At 32.3% G+C, this 22,690-nt stretch overlaps 1 protein-coding gene across 2 annotated transcripts in view; it reads left to right on the forward strand.

The window, feature by feature from the left end:
- The window catches only part of LOC134712721 (serine/threonine-protein kinase 31-like), a 42,016-nt gene that overhangs the window by 6,938 nt on the left and 12,388 nt on the right, over positions 1–22,690 (forward strand). For both annotated transcript variants that reach the window (XM_063574555.1, XM_063574564.1), the window contains 17 exons: positions 513–559; positions 1,043–1,265; positions 2,811–2,971; positions 3,730–3,955; positions 4,478–4,748; positions 5,002–5,106; positions 5,636–5,771; positions 7,508–7,551; positions 8,322–8,484; positions 14,692–14,814; positions 17,876–17,980; positions 19,481–19,570; positions 19,820–19,924; positions 20,546–20,794; positions 21,202–21,303; positions 21,633–21,713; positions 22,100–22,213. In XM_063574555.1, the coding sequence (XP_063430625.1) occupies positions 513–559; positions 1,043–1,265; positions 2,811–2,971; positions 3,730–3,955; positions 4,478–4,748; positions 5,002–5,106; positions 5,636–5,771; positions 7,508–7,551; positions 8,322–8,484; positions 14,692–14,814; positions 17,876–17,980; positions 19,481–19,570; positions 19,820–19,924; positions 20,546–20,794; positions 21,202–21,303; positions 21,633–21,713; positions 22,100–22,213 (2,345 nt within the window). The remainder of the gene's footprint in view (positions 1–512; positions 560–1,042; positions 1,266–2,810; positions 2,972–3,729; positions 3,956–4,477; positions 4,749–5,001; positions 5,107–5,635; positions 5,772–7,507; positions 7,552–8,321; positions 8,485–14,691; positions 14,815–17,875; positions 17,981–19,480; positions 19,571–19,819; positions 19,925–20,545; positions 20,795–21,201; positions 21,304–21,632; positions 21,714–22,099; positions 22,214–22,690) is intronic.

The following is a 22,690-nucleotide window of genomic DNA, read 5'->3' on the forward strand; positions in this document are numbered from 1 at the left end:
CGTCAGGTTGGTCTTGCTTCTCAAAAAGTTTTTAAACTGAATTGTTTTAGCATTACAACAGATGGTATTTTTGTTTTTATAAATATTAATTTATAAAGTTTCTGTATATTTAATTAAAGCACCAAGCATCTAAAGTAATACAAATGGTACACAGTATTTGCAAAAGATCATAATTTATTAATTTTATATCTGGATATCAACTTGCCGTGAGAGCTGTTCCTAAATTGATAAATTTTTGGGGATTAGGGGAGAGGGGAGAACTCAAAATTAGTGAATATTTTAGTTGGTGGTTGCATTATAAGTAAAATGAAAATAAATTTTTAATGGGTGGTTGGGGATTGAAAGAGTGCCTCCAATGTTCCCTATGCATTTAATTCTGGAACAGCTCAGAGAATATTATAGTTCACATTAATTTCTGAGGGTTTCAAGACTTAGTTGTTTTAGAATTTTTAACTTTCTTGTTTTAGAATTATTTGTAAAATAATTACTTTTATATATAATTCTTTTTACAGTTCCAGATTTAGTCCAGAGTATGCCTCCAACACAGTCCAGGAAAGAGGTATTTTTCCGTCAGATAGTGTTACCTTACTTTGACCTATTTCATAGATCAGTGATCAAAGTTTTGCTCTCATGGTGATGTCTGTATTTTAAAAAATACTCTGAGCAACTGTGTCTGGTGTTTTGAAGTCTGTAAAAAAAGATACCTGACCTATAGAAAAACAATTGATATGGAGTATCTGTCAGTGACACCTAATCAGTTTATGGACTTAATTAAAAAAAACTTACACAAAAGCAGTGTTAGTATTGCTTCATTTTAAAGTCACAGTGAGGCCTTCAACACAGAGAAAAAAAATAAAACTCACCTCAATGCAAGTTTAAGCAAACCAAACCTATATTTTTTGTATGAAGAAAATGCTAACCACATTTTTGTGCAAGATCTTAAGGTTAAAGGAAAATTTATAATCTGTTTGATCATTCATTTTATTAGGGCAATTGAAAGCTCTTGTCAATAAGTTATATTGATGTAATTATGCTTTGATAGAGAGAAAATGTGCTGATCACACATTGTGAGAGCCCAATAACTGTATGGATTCAAACAGTGACTGATGAAAACACACAGAAACTGATGGATCTTTGTGAACAGTTGTCTGCCCTTTGTCCAGCTGCTGCCAAATTATCTGGACCTGTTGTTCAAGGGAAGATTTACGCCACTTTGTTCTCAGAAGATGGTCAATGGTATAGATGTCAGATTAGACAGTCTTTAGGTAAGATTGTTGTTTCATGGTAGAGTGTTTGTAGATTCTATCTATTTAGACTGTTGCTGTGTTAGCTAGACTGGAAAATCCCACTTTTAGTATAGTCATATCGATAACCCATGATTATAACATTTAATGCTGGAGTTTTAACATCAATCAATCAATCATCAGGTTAAATGTAAAAAAGCAATAGTTTGCTAAGAGGGATCATACCATGATTCATTCTGTCAATATAATATGTTATGTAACTGAACTAGAATGTGGAAGATCCCACTTTTGGTTTATTCCTATCTAATGTTTTTGTCCTAAATGATTGCATAGATGCCAACCATTACGATTTTTCCGTAGTTTTTCTGATTTTGCGATACAAACTACGCTATTACGGTCAAAGTCGAATAGTTACGGATTCCCAATCATCACCGTTCAATTTTGTAAATCGCGGATTTTTATCATTACTTTTCCGTCCTGGTCCGGTATTTAGAAAACGACAATGTAATGTTTCTGGTTTCTCGGGAGTTATCAACCTATTGATGGGAACTAACTGACTTCCGAAGAGGAAAACTTGCATTTTATGAAGTAGCTTTCCCCCTTTCTCTACTTCTCCTTGACAAAACGAAAATGTACGAGTCGAGAACATCTAAACAATTAATGAATGGAATTCATACTACAGACAACATGTTGAACGACAAATTTTAGTGCACATCATTTTGCAACCACTCGTCAGTAATTTTTATTGGTAAATGCAAGTTTTTGAATGATTACTGAAAACTTTTCAAAAATACGGAAAATTTGATAGTTTGTTACTGATTGTCTCAAAAGGGGTTGGCATCTATGTGATTGTTATATTTGATGTGCGACTTAAAACATCAAGCAATTAATATTTCAATTATTGATTGCTTGGTGTTTTTAAAGTTTAGGTAAAATTATTGAGTAACAATAGTTTTCCTAAAGGGGCCAAACTTGGATTTATTTATCAATGTAATAAAAAAGACTTCTGATTATGACCAACACATAAAAGGTTTCAAACCAGGGATATTAAAATAGCTTAATGACATATTCAGGCAGTTTTCTGATTGAATAGGGTTAAAGTTTGTATTACAGAAGAAATCAATACACAGAAGAAGAAAAAATCTAAACAAGTGAATCAAAAACTTTCATTTTAATTATTTTTTACTATACTTTTCTGTTTTCAATTTAGACAACAACCTGGTTATAAAACAGTGCCAGTTATTTGGAGGAAGGTTTCCAGTGTTACATGCAAATTTTTATTAAATTTTCAAGAAAAAATGGTTTGCACAAAAAACTGACTCATTTGATTTTAACAATTACCAAAAAAAGGATGGCAATACACTAGATAATACAACTTTGCTATCATTCACAAATAACACCTGCCTCCGTGGTTACAACCAATTAATGCATATATATTTAAAAAAAAAAATCCTACAGGAAGTGTAAACATTTGTAGAGATTTCTTTTATTTGTTAACATTACATTTAATGACCATCTTTTTGAATAAACTGTTTGGTTTATACATGTTTTACTTCTATTTTCCAGGTTCTGACACTATTAAGGTACAATACATAGATTATGGTAATACAGAAGAGGTGAAAGCTGACCACTTGGTGGAGATTCCACCGTCCCTGGCATCAGTCAAACCACTGGCTACCAAACTTATCCTTCATAATTGTTATGCTCATGATCTCTCTGATCAAAATGTAAGTAACATTATGAAATATAGCTTTATTAGGAAAACTACACAGATGTGTCTAACTTTATTACTCTTACTCTTACATACTGTAAACCAACTAATTTTCCAAGCTTTTTCTATTCATCACTTGTCTTTAGTCAGAGTAGAAAAATATACGTAGAAACCAAAATGGGGAATTCAATGAAATCCTATCCAAAGCTTTCAATCTGATAGTGGAATGTTCAGCCATTGTTAGAATTTAAAAATGTTTGAAAAATAGACAGATAATTCATTTTTGAAAAGTTCTTGTTTTTTGGCTAGATATAGTCCAATTAAAGTTTTGTATTATATTTGATAAAATGTGTTAATGAGCCTAAACATCCAGCATCTTTGTAATTCTCTCTTATCTTACATATCAGTTATGACAACACTTTACTTGAAAAAATACTAATTTCAGTAAAGCTTGAAACAAATTTTGATTTTAAAGTTTTTTTAAGCCCCTGCAATAGTTTAGGGGCATTCAGTTTTACCCTTGTCTGTTTGTACATATGTCTGTACGTTCGTATGTCTGTACATTTGTAAGTCCCATAATTACATTCTCTAACTTATATTTGCCTTGACCAAATGTTATGAAATGGGAGCGGGCATCATCTGTGTCCCATGGACACATTTCCCATTTATTTTCTAAAGAGATTTAGATAGTACACACCATACATTTTTGGCATTGTGGGGTGATATATTTTTTGAAACAAAACAAGAATTAATAAAATAAAATGTCTTTTACAGGGTATAAACTATCTGAAGAATGTGACAGAGAATATCATGCTTGAAGCAGTGAAGACTGTACCATTGAAGGATAACACTGGACATTATGGAATATTGTATGGTAGTGGCGTATGTCTAAATGACCAGGTCAAGGAACACGGCTTTGCTTATACTCGACCTGCTATGAATGCAACAAAGTCTGATGACACTCCTTCACCAGGAATGTTACCGGTTAACAGAGTCACAGGTAGGTCCAAAGAAAGTTATCATTTTGATTACACAGATTTTTGTTATTTTGATGTTTGACCTAGTTTCAAATGCTCTTAGTAATCAAAAACTTGCAAATGAATGGGTACATATTTCAACTATTTATTAAAATATTTTCACAGATAGTATGCAACATTTAGACCATAATATGTCATTTGGTTTGTTAAACAGACCAGGAGTTTGTTAAAAAATAACATGTTTGACTATTTAGCAGATAGTTACAAGTACATGTATGCCATTGTATGCATTAAGTTGATTACAGTAAAATATCAACATTTTATTTAATCCGATTTATTTTCTCCCAAACTGGTTTGTTATTTTCATAATGCAACATTCAGACCATAACACATCATTTTGATTGTAAAACAGACCTTGGGTTCATTCCAAACATTTTTGACTATTAATTTAGCAGAATCACAGTGACTGGTAGTTTTACAACTTTTTCCTAGTACAGTTCAAATAACATGTATACCTAGATATGACTTTGATGTAATATTTTCAGCAAGTCCATTAATGCAGAACCCAATGGGAGAGCAGATTATAGGCAGTGGAGGGGGATATGCTGATAGTGGGGGTGGAGGCTATGGGGATGTGGCAGCTAACCCTGCGTTTGGTTTTAGGCCTAATGATCTCGGAAATGGGTTTAGGCCTAATGATGGTGGAAATGGCTTTAGGCCTAATGATGGTGGAAATGGTTTTAGGCCAAATGATGGGGGAAATAGTTTTAGGCCTAATGATGCAGGAAAGCTACAACCCAGTAGAAACTTTCAAAGGTAAGAAGAATTTTTGAAATTTTATAATGGTCTACAATTCCTTGACATGTTTTTTTTTTTTTATTAGATTCTAAATGTGTTCCCATATTCCTTACTTTATGTTATTTATAATGTGCAGAGAATTTGGCATTTTCTCAACTTTTTTGTCTCATATTTAACGTTTTCGACTTAACCATACACAACTACATTGAAAATCATTGAAATGTTCATGCCATTTGAGTGTTGTTCATATTAATTTTGTTTTATTATGTAGACTAGAAACTGGTAGCCCTGATCTAAATGCTGAAATTGAGAAATTACGACAGGAATTGGCAAAGAAAAATATGCAGTTACAACAAGTATTGATGCAAAATTCAAAGTAAGTACTTGTGTAATTCTTTACATGTGGTATAATGTTCCTCATTATTTATACATATGCCTTGGTAGTCTTACGGGTCATGTTCTCTGGAGATAATGGCTACCATTGATGACTGGTTCACATTTAAAGACTAAAAATTGGTAGTTGTTAATTCTTTGCCAAGCAAATGGTATTCAGGAGTGAGAGTAAAAACTGGCTAACTTAAGTAAGAGTGAATAAAGTAATATGTTTGCCTGCAGACTTTTAACTTTGTGAGCAAGTTAAGTATGCCTTATGGTGGGAAGTTTATATTTCAATATCATTTTCATGCTTTAATATCTAAATTAGACCAAAATAAGAATTCATGAAACGCTAATCTTTTTGATAACAATGAGTGATCCAAAAGCTATATTTGGTCAGTTGATTCATTGGCAGATTATACCGGTACATGTCTATCTGTAAGGAACTTGAACTTTCTTCTATAATTCATTGATGAATGTCATGTTTCGGACTTTCCATGAAAATCAGATAAAACTTTTAATATTTACAGAATTGAAGCTAGTAAAGATACAACTAAGGTGTTACAGGCTCAGATGACAAAGAAACAAAGAGAACTCGACAAAACAAAGGCAGAACTCCTCAAGAAAACATTGATTTTAGAGCAAGTTCAAACTAGCAAATTAGAGGTAAATTAATAAATCAATATTTATATGTCAATTATACATTCATCAATCTTTTTTTCTTTTGAATCAATGTAAGTTTATTTTTGGGCACAAGCTTTTTAATTAAGGTATATATAAAGCTATAAATCTATCTATTATAGATGAATAATGAATTAATAAGTGAATATCCAAATAATTTTCTAGAACATGTGTGAGTAATTTATTTAATTTATGATCACTGCATTTTGATATCCCCTTTGTAATTTCATGGTAAGATGTTTGTCTTTGCAGTTGGAGATGATGGGTTTAATCCCTGAGGCTTAAATTAAAATATTGATTGCTTGCCCTTTACCGACCGACCTTATAAATTTGTTGCGCCTGAAAATCTTTTATTTGTATTTACCAGCAAGATTTTATTTTATTTTATTTTTTCGTTCCTACCAAAAATCTTATATTTGTATTTCCCGCTCAAAACTATTTTATCCGGAATTCTCGGGTTTAATCTTTAACGTATAAGGTCCAGTCCGTTTGGTATCACCTGAGCGTTTGACATGAACACTTGCATTTGAAGTTTCAAAGCATTTGTTTGAAATCGATGTTCAGCATGTGAACGCTTCCATCATGATACGACGTACGCTACTCTGTACCTTTATACTTAAAGAGCAGGGTTCATTTACAAAATAGTTCGTTTGATACAAAATTATCAACGTGTGAACAAACTAATTTGTAAACGGATGTTGTATTCTATGTAGGGATGGCCTTTTGTGATCCTCAGATCAGGATGATTATGTTAACGATGCCGATATCTGATATGAATCAAAAGTGACAAAACCCTGTAAAGTGGAGAATATCTGGCAGTAAAATCGCCAAGTTGTCCATACAGATCATTTATTAATGCGATGTAAAATACGTGACAATTGTCAGAGTTGTAGCATTTTAATTGGAAACAAAGGCACACACGATGTTTTTAACACTCCAGGGACTTTTTCTACTAGTAATGTATGTCTGCCCGGACATATCTTATCAGTACAAAGTTATCTTTTACAGAAAATCGTAAGGTAAGCATACAAGGTACGTAGTACAGAATATAAGTGCAAGTTCAAAGTTCCAGGCATATAAACGTTGAAGATATGCAGCACAGCTCTATATTTTGATATTTGAAAACAAAATAGTAGTGCATATGAATTAGCTTCACATTCAACGTGATATTTTTTTTAAAACTAATAGTCCCAGAAAACTTATTTGCAAAAACAAAACGGACACAAATGACATTATGCAGAGTTTGTATCTATAAAATAAAATATTATACCTACCTGCCTACCCATGACAAATAATATACCGAGCCAAGATATTTTTTTGGGGAAAAAAATAAAATATTTTACCTACCTACCTACCCTGTTTCAAAACATAGGGTCGGAAAAGGGCAAACAAACAATATTTTAATTTAGGCCTGGCTTGATAAAAAATAGGAATTGTTACTTCTCCACTAATCATGCAGCATTTAGGAATAAGGGCAAAGATAGGTTGAATTGTAGTCATATGTTTCTGTTGAGTATATCTTTGCAGAATAGGGTGTTTTAAAAAATCTGGCTTCTTGTGTCTACGTCAAAGCAGGTTAATGTTGAAATTTTCACACAAACAAAAAAAAAGAAAAAAAAAAAAAAGAAATTTTCACATCTGATATTTGTATTATTTTTGCCAAAGGATGTTTAACTTCAATGCATTATCATCATGAAGTTTATATTTCGATTTCATTTCAGTTAGAACAAGTGACTACTATGTGTGAACAAGTCCGACACCTAAGGTGGGTTTGTTATAAAAGTTATTTAACATTTTGGTTTATAATTTATTCTCGTATTAATATTACCTCATTTAAATTTTGTAAATGTCACACAACTGGTGTTTGCTGAAAGTTAAACCTCTTCTCAAATTGGTGACTCAATGCATTTTATTGGTTTTGAGAGCTGCCTGAGATGTACCTGTATTTCACTTTTGCCCATCACTGTGATTAAAAAGAATGGAATTTCATGCCATTCAAAAGAGTTCTTTAATTTCTTTTTAGACTTTGAGTTACTCTGTGCTTATCTGTATTTTATTTTTGATAGTGGGTTTCTCCCCAACTCTTTGCTATGACATTTTATAAATACATACCAAGTCATAATACATCCTATTGATTTAAATTAAGTGTCTTTTGTTTAACATAAGTACAGATGTTAAATGTGGTAGCTGCTGCCATTCTCCAAAAAGCACAGAACAGCCCAATGCCGCCAGTGGGTCTTCAATGCAACAAGAAACCCCACACCTGGAGGCAGGCTTAAGCTGACCCTTAAACAATAATGTATACAATTTATGCAAAATGGACACCACACTTGACTTCAACACAAACAAATTTACAAAAAAAACAACTTCAAAAACAAGACTTACATAGGCTAGAGGTTCTTAACAGGGACAGGCCCTAAAATATGGCAGAGTTAAACATGGTTTGGACGTTCTTAAACCGCTTTGTATGATTACTTTATTAGTTGATGCCGTTTGTGATAGATGCAATTCTTTTAATACTAACTTTATTTACAGATGCCAATTCCCTACAGGTCAAAGAAGTATATTAGAAGAGGCCATTAGTGTCGTGTTATCTGATGAAAGGATAGATCAGACTGTCACCACTCTGCAGCCTTTAGTGTCTACTATAACACGGTACAATCTCATACAGAAAGAAATCTCATCTTGTACTGATAAGGTAATTGTACTGTTGACTCTCAATACTTTGGCTATGGTTTTAAATTCCGTCTCAATGTTACATCCAAAAATTAGAAATGATCTTTTTTAATGGTTTTTGTCGAGCCTGCAACTTTTGTTGCAGAAAGCTTGACATATGGATAGTGATCCGGCGGCGGCGACTACGGCAGCGGCGGCGTTAGCTCACTTCTTAAAAGCTTTATATTTTAGAAGTTGGAAGACTTGGATGCTTCGTACTTTGTATATAGATGCTTCATGTTACAAAGTTTCCATCAGTCACATGTCCAATGTCCTTGACCTCATTTTCATGGTTCAGTGACCACTTGAAAAAAAAGTTCAGATTTTTTGTAATGTTGAATTCTCTCTTATTATAAGTAATAGGATAACTATATTTGATATGTGCGTACCTTGCAAGGTCCTCGTGTCTGTCAGACAGTTTTCAGTTGACCTTGACCTCATTTCATGGATCGGTGAACAAGGTTAAGTTTTGGTGGTCAAGTTCATATCTCAGATACTATAAGCAATAGGGCTTGTATATTTGGTGTATGGAAGGACTGTAAGGTGTACATGTCCAACTGACAGGTGTCATCTGACCTTGACCTCATTTTCATGGTTCAGTGGTTATAGTGAAGTTTTTGTGTTTTGGTGTGTTTTTCTCATACTAAATGCAACAGGTCTACTATATTTGTTGTATGGAATGATTGTAAGGTGTACATGTCTAGCGGGCAGATGTCATGTGACTTTGACCTCATTTTCATGGTTCAGTGGTCAAAGTTAAGTTTTTGAGTTTTGGTCTTTTTATTTAATACTATATGCCATAGGTCAACTATATTTGGTGTATGGAAATATTTTATGATCTTTATATCAGTCGCACAGGTTTTATTTGACGGTGACCTCATTTTCACGGTTCGTTGCACAGTGTTACGTTTTTGTGTTTTTGGTCATTTTTCTTAAACTATAAGTAATAGGTGAACTATATTTGTTGCATCTAAGCATTGTTTGCCTGGCATGGTTGATCTGACCTTGACCTCATTTTCATGGTTCATTGGTCTTTGTTTAGTTTTCATGGTTAATGTTAAGTTCATGTGACAGTTTTTAATAAAGCTTTATACTTAGTACTATCAACATAATATCAATGATTAGTATAGAAGGCGAGACATTTCAGTGTGTGCACTCTTGTTATCAATATTTTTATGCCTTGTATTATCAAGGAGGAATGTGGTAAAAGGTGTAGATTTACTTGCCAAAAAATGGAAACAGTTGCTCAACTTATTGCTTTTAAGGGTTGTACACTCTTTCCAAGAGACAATATCTGATTAATTTTATAATTTGAGGTTCCTTTTGGTCCAAGGACACAGTTATCATCCTTTGGTTTTCGTTGTCTACGAATATAGTCCCTAGTGTAAACAGTGTATAACTTGCATGTTTTATTTAATACACTTTCCCAATTTATTTATTTATATTAAATGCATGAAATATTAAGTAGGGGGATGTAATTACATGTCAAAAAAATTTGGGTGCTTAAACTTTATGTTAAGTAGTGAATTGGTCCAGTTCTAAAAGGTCAAATTTTATCACGTCTGAAGCTGTCAAACTGAATTTTACACCCCCTTAACTCAGAATTGTCAATATTTTGAGTTAGAGCTGGTAGAAGTTTCTATAATTTTGATATTATTTGTCTCACTGGTAGTACACTACACTGTAAAAATATTTTTGAGAAAGAGCAGGTGCGATTTTTTTAATTTGAATTTATTGCCTAAAAGAAATGCATTACGAAATAACTGTGTTCTCGGGCCTAAGAGATGGATTCCTGAAATCTAGATTCTGTACTTTGGGAACTTTCCTGAATGATTTGCTGGTTTCAATTTGTCAAACTCAATAAAAGTAAAGGATTTACATCTTTGGTTTACAGAAATTCTTTTATAAAGTGCCATTTTGGCATTCTACGGCTATAATAAGCATTTTAAAGCAGTTTACATTTTATGCCTAAGAGGCATCTGACTTTCTATCTGACAGCTTTTTTGTTTCTGATATTTGTGTTTCTATGCTTAAATCAAATTCAATTAACCATTTGTGAACTCTGAATAAAGAGAAAAGTAGATTATCACAGAAAAAAAGTGCAGCATATTTTGTATTCATGCCCTGGTTAAACGGCCTAATTGATGTATGTAAAATGTGAAGCGCTTTGTACATTTGTACATCAAATCTGTAGTCCATCACAAATATTTCACTGAATCTGTAAAAAAAGCATTTAACTATATTCAGTACACCTTACTCCTTTAAAAGCTACCATATTTTTTCCCCTGTATGATAGTAAGTGGTCAAAATTTATGCCTATTGAGACTAAAACTAAATGCAAGTTTTCCATCCAAAAGTGAAAAAACTGGCCGTCCTACCATATTGTCTTTCAAAAAATTTAAATACAAGAGTCCTTTTGCATTTAGACTTCTTGTATCATAACATCTTAGCATAGAAATGAACAAAAAGTAACACATTTTCACTTCTGATAGCTTCTGTGTGCAATTTTATATGTCAATATGGACTACCGCCTAAATTGACTCTAAATAATTCTCAGTACTGCATGGTCCAAGACCATTTTATACTCATGTGGTATACTTTTTGTAACTTTTCTATACATTTAAAGTACATTTAATACATATGAAAGAATAATTTAGGCTTCAAAAACTTCAAAACTTCAAAATGGCTGAGAAAAATGCATATTTATATAAGGCTTCCCTGAATTGGAAAATCTCTATTTTCAGGCATAGGCGCATATAAATTTGACTTTGGAATAAATACAATACATCTGATAAATAAAATGAGTGTGCAGATGCTTTTAATACTTAATATCTAATATTCAAGAGCATTTAAAAAGCAAATTTTTGCAAAATTTCAAGTTTTTAGGCCAAAATCTTGACAGTTGAAGATATTTAATTTATACGTCAAAAATAAACAGCCAAATGTCAATACTAAAATGACCATAGTTTCTGTTATATTTGACATATGGCCATGAAACTTGGCAAACTATCTCATTATTGCCTAAGCTTAGGTTATGCAAAGTTTAATAAAGATTGGTCAAGTCTTTCTGTCCTATTAGGTCCAAGGACTCCGTTATCGTCCTTTGGTTTTCGTTGTCTACGAATATAGTCCCTAGTGTAAACAGTTTATAACTTGCATGTTTTATTTAATACACGTTCCCAATTTATTTCTTTATATTAAATGCATGAAATATTAAGTAGGGGGATGTAATTACATGTCAAAAAAATTTGGGTGCTGAAACTTTGTTAAGTAGTGAATTGGTCCAGTTCTAAAAGGTCAAATTTTATCACGTCTGAATCTGTCAAACTGAATTTTACACCCCCTTAACACAGAATTGTCAATATTTTGAGTTAGAGCTGGTAGAAGTTAACTAATCATTTACTAATATACTGTGTATTCATTTCAGGTATCAGTCATCCTTATTATTAAAGCTATAAACCTAGGAAGATGTTGACTCTCATTTATGACTGATACATTTAAAATTCTGAAAGGACACTATATGTTTCAAATTGTGAAAGGACACCATACGTTTAAAATTGTGAAAGGACATCATACATTTAAAATTGTGAAAGGACACCATATGTTTAATCTTGTTCGCTTCCGGATGACTTTTACAGAACATTCCTGAAGATCTATTTTCTAATAGACTTGACTTGGTTTAAGTTTTTTTTTTCGTATACAAAAGTTGACTCTCATTTAGAAGTTTCTATAATTTTGATATTATTTGTCTCACTGGTAGTACACTACATTGTAAAAATATTTTTGAGAAAGAGCAGGTGCGATTTTTTTAATTTGAATTTATTGCAGGGCTCGACATTACCGTTTGTCCGATTGTCCGGGACAAGTGGAAATAGGTGTCGGGCAAGTAGATTCATCATACTACTTGTCCGATTGGACAAGTGAAAAAATCGATTTCAGATGTTTAATAGATCAAATTCAAGACTTATACATTCCTAAAAATATGAATGATTGTTTTATTGATCATACTAAATGAAATAAATATTCATTGATTGAACCAGAGACATATAAACTTGTATATTATGTCTCTGATTGAACGTATTTGAACATGCTGGCAACCATTGACCAGGGGAAAATAAGTAAGGGGAAGGAAACCAAATGTAAATGTTTCTTCTTAGTATAAGCCTCTTGAATTAGGAGCACCTCCATATGCATGATATGGAGTTTTACCTTAACTTTAAAGTTTTTAATTAAAGTTTGTATCATTTGATTTTGCTTTTAGACATAATATTAAATTAAAAAAGGTATTATTTAATAAGATCTATAAGTTAAAATAACAAGTTAAGATGAAAAAAATAGATAAAATCTAAAAAGGCAGACTTTTTACTAAAATGTTTTATGTACTTCATGATGATATATCAATGTATGTAAAAATCAAGACAAATTGTAAAATCTTGTTTGGCACCATCAATAAATTAAAAAGGTTTATTTGCAAACAAGGTGCCAGGTATATTTAAACCATACCACCACTTCAGAATGAATATAGGTCCATGAATAGGAGAACCTAGTAGTATGGGAAGAGATATGATTTAATGAACGCATACCTGCCAACTTTTGAAAATGCCCATGGGGGTTTTAGCGCGCGACAACAATTTCAAAGTTTAAAATTCTTTGCGATGACTATTTTGCGCATGCTGTTTTGTAGTCTAAAAAAAGTGTCGTATTTGCATGATTTGTAAGATGAGCTTACATCCCATTTTTTAAGTTAATTTGCATGATTCTAGTTATTATATCAGCAGAAAATATGAACATGTAGCTGTAAGACCAGGAATTATTTTCATTTGTAAGGATACTAAATAGTTGTTGACTTTTCCAATTTAAAATTGTACTCAAAGAAGGACCTTTATCAGGTTTGGAACAACACAAAGGGATCCCCCCTCAATGTTAGGACATTAAAAAGCACTTTTAAAGTAAAAATGAGTACACATTCATATGCATATTATTTGAAGAAACTTTTCCCAAAGAACTATACATCTTATGACCTATCTGGTATTATATGGTCAACACTGTCACATGTCCAAGAATTTTGATATGTTCTTGGCCTTATATCTTCTTTATTATTCAAAATAATAGGACTCTTCATTTAGAAAAGCTGTTCCAAATATAATGTCAGAATTGTTACACCAAGTGTGTATGTAATGTCAATAAATTAGTGAATAAACTACTATTTATTATATTCATGGTAGTACTGCATCATTGAAGTTTTTCAATCAGCCATGCTTTTATTCTTATTCTGTGTAAGAACCTCCTTGCAGTTGAAAAATCATTTGCTATGTTCACGTTTTTACATCAACAAACAGTGGAATACAACACAAGTTCAATATCTAGCATGTTAAAACAATCTTGAGAGAAAACGTTTTTGATTGGCTGATTAATTTGAACATGAGAAACACACAATTTGATTGGCTGAACACGATTTTCCTCCATTAGACACAGTTCAAAATCGGGAACAACAATTTTCGTGTAGATTTTCACCAAATCGTGTTTTAGAGGGTTTTTTAGGAACACGATCGTGCAATCGTGACTAAGGGTCAAAATCGTGTAGTACACGCCTAAATCGTGAAAGTTGGCAGGTATGTGAACGACACATGATAGTGACAATGTGTTAGAGAGCTCAGTCTTGCAAATAAGCCTTCAGTCTGAAATAATAAAATGAATTTTGATGTAGTATTCATATAACATAACAAAATGCTCCCTTTATTGATCTTTATTAGGTACAACCAAAGGGCAAGTGTTATTATTGCATAAACATGTATAATCAATATGGAGAATTTTCAATTATAAATTCGGACAAGTGAGTTATGAGTTGGGACAAGTTGATTTTCTTGCAACTTGTCCGAAGGGACAAGTAAGAAAAAATGATAATGTAGAGGCCTGTATTGTCTAAAAGAAATGCACTACGAAATAAATGTGTTCTCGGGCCTTTTGGTTAAAAATAAAAAAATAGCGTTATTAGATCCTGATCCTGCTATATAATGTGTGTGGTTGTCTTTGTTTGAAGACTGTATGGTAGCCTCTCTATGGGGGGCATACATCATTAGTACATTACCAAATAACCAATAATGTAATAAAAATCTATCATGTTTAAAGTTGTATAGATTGTATTCAGGGTGTAGTGATAACTAAATAAGCTGTTTTTGATATGTTTTAGGTTGAAGTGGAAACCTTAATCTCCACTCGGAACAGTGCCAGACAAGAATATTATGACAAAGCTGATGCTTGTATCCAGCAGTTAAAATCTCTACCTTTAGACGAACGTTCTCATGCTTTACAGGTATGATTTCTGTCAGCAGCCTTACAAAAGTCTGACTTTCAGTGATATTGTTGGCTTTTTTTAAAACTACCTCTACCCTTTTTTATTGGGAAAATATGCGTCATTTTTATCAAATTGGGAAATTTATAATAAACCATGAATTTGACTGGAACTTCAATTTGCAGACCCCCTTAGTCATTTTTATCAAATTGGGAAATTTATAATAAACCATGAATTTGACTGGAACTTCAATTTGCAGACCCCCTTTCAAGAGGTAAACCCTCATTTGAAATAAGACCCCTTGGGCCTAAAATAAAATATTGTTTGTTTCCCCAATCCCGACCGACCCGGAAAAATCGCCGCGACCGGAATAATTTTATTGCCGATTTTGTGAAGAATTTTTTTTTATCCAAATTCATGTGGTGGTGCGGTGCTCCTATGAAATGGAAAAATCAAAACATAAGACATGAGAAGGAGACGCTGTTCTTCAAATCGCCTTTGAAATCGGCATTGTTGAAAACGCCTTGATGACGCGATTTGGCTTTCTTCTTCCACGTGGTCTCGGGTCTTTACGATATTCAGAACAATATTCTCTAGACTGTTCATACATTTACATGGACGCCGTTCTGTCAGTTTTTGTTGCCGTTTATTCGGCTGGAAACTTTAAGAAAGACTTGGTTACAAATGTATTGCGCAAATTTTCGATTTTGGAAATGTTCGAAGACATATGTGAGGACGTGATAGCCGATTTAAAATTGACTGAAGAGGAGGAGGATGCTCGTGACAAAAAAACACATCCGACGATCCGTGTATCTAAAAAAGTGGTTCTACAGAAATATTTAATAGTCCACACTACGATGATGACATGACACTGGCACTAGTAAGACTTTAATAAAGACTTTTTGTTAATGTAGTTTTTACATGTTTCTCGTTTCTCGTTTTTTAGTTGGTTTTCCCCTTTGAATGGTTTTACACTTGTAAATTTGGGGCCCTTTATTCAACAATTCAACATTCGTTTGATGTGTTTGGACTTTTGTTTTTGGATTTTCCTTTTTGAATTTATCCTCGGAGTTCAGTATTTTTGTGTTTGGACTTTTTATACAAGCCTTTATATATATAGCTTGCTAGGTGTGAGCCAAGGCTCCGTGTTGAAGGCCGTACCTTGACCTATAATTGTTTACCTTTATAAATTGTTATTTGGATAGAGAGTTGCCTCATTGGCACTCATACCACATCTTCCTATACATATTTAAGTTTTTGAAATTTTGAATTAACATTAATATTGATGGGACTTCTAAAGAAAAAGAAGCCTCCTCCTCAAATGTTGTCAACACCTTTGATAAAATGATGGGAGCCAGTCAAGCTGTCAACAAACTTTCTAAGGGAAAAGAAGAAGCTTTTAACAAGTTAACAGGTATGCATAATATTAAAGTGACCGTCCCAACATCTATTTCTTGCAAGCAAAGGTAGACTTTTTTAGGATAAGGAGAGTCTCCCCACCTTTGTTTGCATTCTTTTTCTTGCAAATTTTCCAACCCTTTACCTAAATTCCCTAATGATTTCCTTATGCCCTTACTAATTTAACCCGAGGCCTGAAAGCAATTGATTTAAATTAATCATTTGGTCCCTAATAAAAGCAGATCACTCCACACTAGTCTTGTTAAAGCAGACAGCCCATGCATACTTCTCTAAATAGAAGGCTACCACAATGGTAGCTGTTCGAGAATCCAGAGCATTTGACAGACTGCTAACCAAGTTGTTGATCTGTTATCACACCTGAAGGAATGCTTTTTCAGTATTCCCAAAAGATTTTCTTATCATTTTTAATATATAATAACATGGTCTTGCATAGCATGATTTTGTTACCCAACATTGAATGAAATTTCCACATCTAACATACACTCTCAGTTGATTATATTTTATATGCATGTTCCATTGAGTTATTCAGTGTTTGATATGGGTTCAATGTTCAAATCCTTTTTCAGTGGAAAATTGCATACTTCAATGAACGGTATAAACTTCATTCTACTAGTACACTCTGACGTTGAACTTGGACAGATTTCTGACAGATTATACTGCTTAATATAATAAACAGAAGGCTCAGTATTTTAGACATTTTCTTCATTGAAAATTCCCAATATATGTATATACAAAGTACTCTAGGATATTATTGTTTTTATTTATTAAAGATCTCTGTTCTTTATTTCAGGTGATGCTGTTGAAGGCGTGTTGAATGTGCACCTACAGATAGACTGTGACGAACACATGTTGAATTCACGTATTATGACTCTACTGTGGCACAGCCCCATATATGTGCCTTCTGTGCAGCTGTGGGGGCAACAGAGACTGTGTCATTATTGGAAAATTACCACCCAAAAGAAACCCAATTAAATAAAATATTTCAAATTATACATCGAGTTTTATTTGATAAATCTGACATGAGGAAACTGATAGCTTAATACACCCTAGAATTTAAAATACAGCCCTATACATGATGGTTTGTAATTTCCTATTTACAAGTACAAAAAAAAAATTACCAAAAAAATAAAATAATTTACCTACCTACCTACCCTCACCTGACTTGATAGGGTCGGGTTTGGGGAAACAAACAATTATTTATTTTTGGCCTTACTGTCAGTGATGATACATAAATGGACCCTCAAATCTGCTCATGTAGTCATTTTAGGCATGAAAAATGTTTAAATGATTGTATTTCAGTTTGTATTCATGCACAAGTACTACTGAGACTGCACTGTTTGGGAAGATGTCTTTTGGGGAATAATTTTAAGCCATTTTTTTTCAAAGCCTGTATTCTCCATTTATTTAGGGCAAACAATATCACTGACTTTGCAAGGGGATTGTGTGAGGATATAATATGAATATTGAAAAAAATCATTCTATACAGCTGTAAGTGAAAACAAAAGTGACAACATTGCAATTGTAAATTAAAATGTCAGTTTCAGTTGAATCCTCTTAGATATAACTGGTGCTAATTGTTCAGCCATTAGTTACAAAAGATCTTAGTTAAGTTTTTAAGGGAAGTCTTTAAAACTAATACATGAAATAAATGTTTCATTTTCAGGAAGTAGAAAACCTACTGAGACAGAATTATGGACCATTTCTTGCTTTCAATGTACATAACAACTTAACATTGGAGGAGTTGGTACCTGGCTATAATGATTGGAAAGTAAGATTAGAATACTTACATGATGTAATTAAATACTAAATGGTTGGATAAAGTAAAAGATACTTTATTTTCTGAATGTTAAAATTTTAAGTTTGGAATTTTCTTAAGAGGTTTGTTTCCCTAATACTGGAATTGAAATAATGTGTAATTTAATATTCACAATCTGATTAAAGGAATAAAAACACACTAAAAGTCTTCAGTTAAACTTTAGAAATGTTCTAATTAAAATGCAGTCAAATAAACATACTGTTTTTAGCTCACTTGTCCCGAAGGGACTAGTGAGCTTATGCCATCACTTGGCGTCCGTTGTCGTCCGTCGTCTGTCGTCGTCTGTCGTCTTAAACTATATCAAGAATCTTCTCCTCTGAAACTACTGGGCCAAATACTTTCAAACTTTAACTGAATGTTCCTTAGGGTATCTAATTTATAAATTGTATCCGAAGTTTTGATCTATCAACAAACATGGTCGCCATTGCTAAAAATAGAACATAGGGGTCAAATGCAGTTTTTGGCTTATAACTCAAAAACCAAAGCATTTAGAGCAAATCTGACATGGGATTATAATGTTTATCAGGTCAAGATCTATCTGCCCTGAAATTTTCAGATGAATCAGACAACCTGTTGTTGGGTTACTGCCCCTGAATTGGTAATTTTAAAGAAATTTTGCTGTTTTTGGTTATTATCTTGAATATTATTATAGATAGAGATAAACTGTAAACAGGATTAATGTTTAGCAAAGTAAGATTTACAAATAAGTCAACATGACGGAAATGGTCAGTTGACCCCTTTAGGAGTTATTGCCCTTTATAGTCAATTTTTAACCATTTTTCGTAAATCTTAGTAATCTTTTACAAAAATCTTCTCCTCTGAAACTACTGGGCCAAATACTTCCAAACTTAAACTGAATGTTCCTTAGGGTATCTAGTTTGTAAATTGTATCCGAAGTTATGATCTATCAACAAACATGGTCGCCATTGCTAAAAATAGAACATAGGGTCAAATGCAGTTTTTGGCTTATAACTCAAAAACCAAAGCATTTAGAGCAAATCTGACGTTGGGTTACATTGTTTATCAGGTCAAGATCTATCTGCCCTGAAATTTTCAGATGAATCAGACAACCTGTTGTTGGGTTGCTGCCCCTGAATTGATAATTTTAAGGAAATTTTGCTGTTTTGGCTTTTGAAGAAAATAGGACGATCCAAAAAACATTTAAATAAATTGAAAAGCCAAAATAATAATTGAGAGATTTAACCAAAAGAATTAAGGTGAGCGATTCAGGCTCTTGAGAGCCTCTTGTTCTTAAACTGTTAAACGATGAATATAAACAGATATAGAATAGAATTTCAACTGCAATGTAAAAAAAATATTAAGCATGACGTCTTTATTTGAAAAAAAATGTTATATTTCTCTCTCAGTCACATAACATGTCTAGTCAATCAATTTCAAGTTTTTGAATTTGAAGTAAAATTGTAGATCTTATAATTGTTGTTTTGATTGCAGGTGAAAAGAGAAGCTGAATGTAGGAATATAAGAAGTTTAACATCTTCATTTGAAAACACAGTGGAACAGAACATACTTAACCTATCAAAAGTAATTAATTTTTACATATTATGATTAGGTCAGTGTAAGGGGGAACCAATTTTAAAAACTTGATATCTACTTAGAACATATCCTGAATTAATTCCAGATGTCATTTTGTTTAAAACTGATACAATATGAGCAAGAATCAGTAATAATTATTTGTTCCCTTGCCTAAAAAACACAAACATACAAATGAGTTATGCAGATTATATTAGAAAGGATAAAAATAATAATCTCCAGATAACTTTCTTGTTTTAGATGATGAATCTAGATTCTGGAGGAGGAACCCTGACAATACCCTGGGATGAAATGTTAAACAGATATGCTCAGTTATTACAGCAAGAAATTTTATGTACAGATTTGGTAAGTATTTCCCCTGGTATCATAGAATGATAGAGGTCATTGATTTGATCACAGAAGACAGAGTCAAAACTTAGATGTTAATTTATGTTTCTTTTTCCCATTTAGAAATAAAATCAAAGACTATTACTTGGAGTAAGCATAATTTAGCTTTTCAAATTTTGATATGCTGTTTATAGTGATTACAAAAAGATTGCCATGTTAGAAATTGACGATTTTCACCTTTATCTTTCAAGAGTAGCAGTCCTTGATAAATTAAAAAAAATGCACTTTACTGTGGATTCATTTATTTTTGTGGGTATCAATTTTCATGTTTTTTGATATTTTTTAAAGTGGTTTTGACAATCTCTGTTACAGACCCTATAAGAAATAAGTAACTCGCTGAACATTTGAATTCGTATTTCACCTGTACCCATGAAACCCAAGAAAATTGGTATGCAACGAATAATAATACCTCCACAGTATGTTGTTTCCATGCAATAACTTATGAATTGTTTACCAATGCTTTTCAAATTTTGATATGATACAAGAGATAACACAACGATGGTCAAATTTAATTTTGGGGATTTTGGTGTTTATCCTTCAAGAGATATTGTTCTTAATAAATTTAATATATTTTTTTAGGAGCAGACTGGTGATGCATCTTTGATTGCTGCAGTGATAAAAGCCATTGTAAAGGAACTGTCTAATGAAATGAAAAATATCAAACATTTTAAAAAGTTAATTGGAGAATTCACAGGGTATAAGGAAGGCATTGAGCCATGGTTAACAGTAAACCCAAACACAGAGGAGCTTAACCAAATAAAGAAAACAATTAGAGGACTGAAATCCAAATTGAGGCATAAAGATGCTGACAGGCAGGACCTAGAAGAGGCAAGCTATGTTATAAGTAGTAATACAAATAAATTCATTATAGCACCTCTCACATGTAGGTGAACACTGAACTGACTTTGACCATTAGTCTGACAGTCCATCCTTTTTTAACAGCCTCTGTAGGAATTATAATGCAGCATCACACTTTTAGTATTGATGTGTCATCTAAATCTCTTTATTGAAGTTGACACCATATTTCATGAATTAGTATCAAGCCAATATGTTATATTACATTTCATAAACATGTTTTATACAAAAACTATAATGAGATCACTCCTTTTTAAGAGGTGTACGTTTAAAAAAAAATGATCATGTTCTAATGATATTGGTATGATATAAAAACACTCCAATATGTCTTCTATTGAAATATCTGTAAGATTGGTTTAATTTATTTTACTCCTTTACAGGCAGGTGACTCTGGAGAAGAGGAACTAACAGAAGTTAAATCAGAAATCCAGTCTTTAAAATCTGATCTACACAAAGCACTGCTTAATCAAGAGAAATTTTTGGTTGGTATTTTGTAGTTTTGGAAAATTTTGAGATATGAATAAAGCACCCTTTTGAAATAACTCTAAAATACTATAAAATCTGTCAAATATAACACCAACATAATACGAAGCTTTTAAAACATGTATCTTTTGTTAGTATTTTATAAAGAAGATCCTTCTTAAAGAAATCAGAACAACTTATATCAATGTTCATTGTAGAGTTTTTGGGAGAACAAAGGGACAAATATAATGGAGCATTCTTCTCTCTGAAATTTAATTTCAACCATACCATATTAACTAGCATTCAACTATGAATTGTACATGTAAACTAAATTCCTTTTATTTTTCAGCTTGATTTAGCCAAAGCTACAACAAACCATTTTCCTGAACTAATAAGTCAGTTTGAAGATTTAGGAATTAAATCATTACTGGTAGGTGTTTATTTATACATATACCCCAGATGCGCATTTCGTCTACAAAAGACTCATCAGTGACGCTCAAATCCCAAAAAGTTTAAAAAAGCCAAATTAAGTACAAAGTTGAAGAGCATTGAGAATCAAAATTCCTAAAAGTGTTGCCAAATACATCTAAGGTAATCCATGCCTGAGGTAGAAAAGCCTTAGTATTTGTAAAAATTCTAAATTTTGTAAACAGTTAATTTATGAATATAACAATATCAATAATAATTCATGTCAGCACAAAAAGTGCTGACTACTGGGCTTGTAGATAAGTGTTTGTAAGGTACCATTAAAAAATTAACAAAGAGAAAATAAGAGTTCCAAATTAGACCCTGACTTTGAAATATCATTTGATTTAGGTGTATGATGGTTTAGTGACAGCAGGTAGAGAATTAGAATATTATACATTGTCAACCACATGGAAGGAGGGGATGTATTCCTCACAGTTTGCAGGAAATCCAGTCTACTTACAGGTAAAGTAGGAATAAGTTAGAAATCAAATAACAATGCAATGATGGTATGTTGGATAATCAAAAAGGAAATTAAAGTAAACAACAGACTTACTTCAATATTGATAGTTGATAGCATTGAATGCTGTGAAGTCATCTTGAAAAGGCTAAAATTGAAAATAAATATGTTCACATTTATTGATCAATTTTACAAGATTTGATGAAATTTCATGGCTAAATAACCTTAAAAAAAATAAAAAAAACTTAAAAAGTAATCCCGGTAATATTGATTTTAAACATTTATTCATATTATTTTCAGAAAATTTTGAAATTCTTTTGCTATGTGATTAGGTTATGGATGTCTGTCAGTTTATTAGCTTTAAAGGACTTACGGAAGTAACACTTACAAATGGTAATGAGAATTATTATGCCCTTTTTCCTTGTCAACAACATATACAGTATCTATAATACCATTGTATTTATGCTTCTCTTTAATTATAC

The sequence above is a fragment of the Mytilus trossulus genome, chromosome 1, assembly GCF_036588685.1.
Source record: "Mytilus trossulus isolate FHL-02 chromosome 1, PNRI_Mtr1.1.1.hap1, whole genome shotgun sequence".
NCBI lineage: Eukaryota > Metazoa > Mollusca > Bivalvia > Mytilida > Mytilidae > Mytilus > Mytilus trossulus.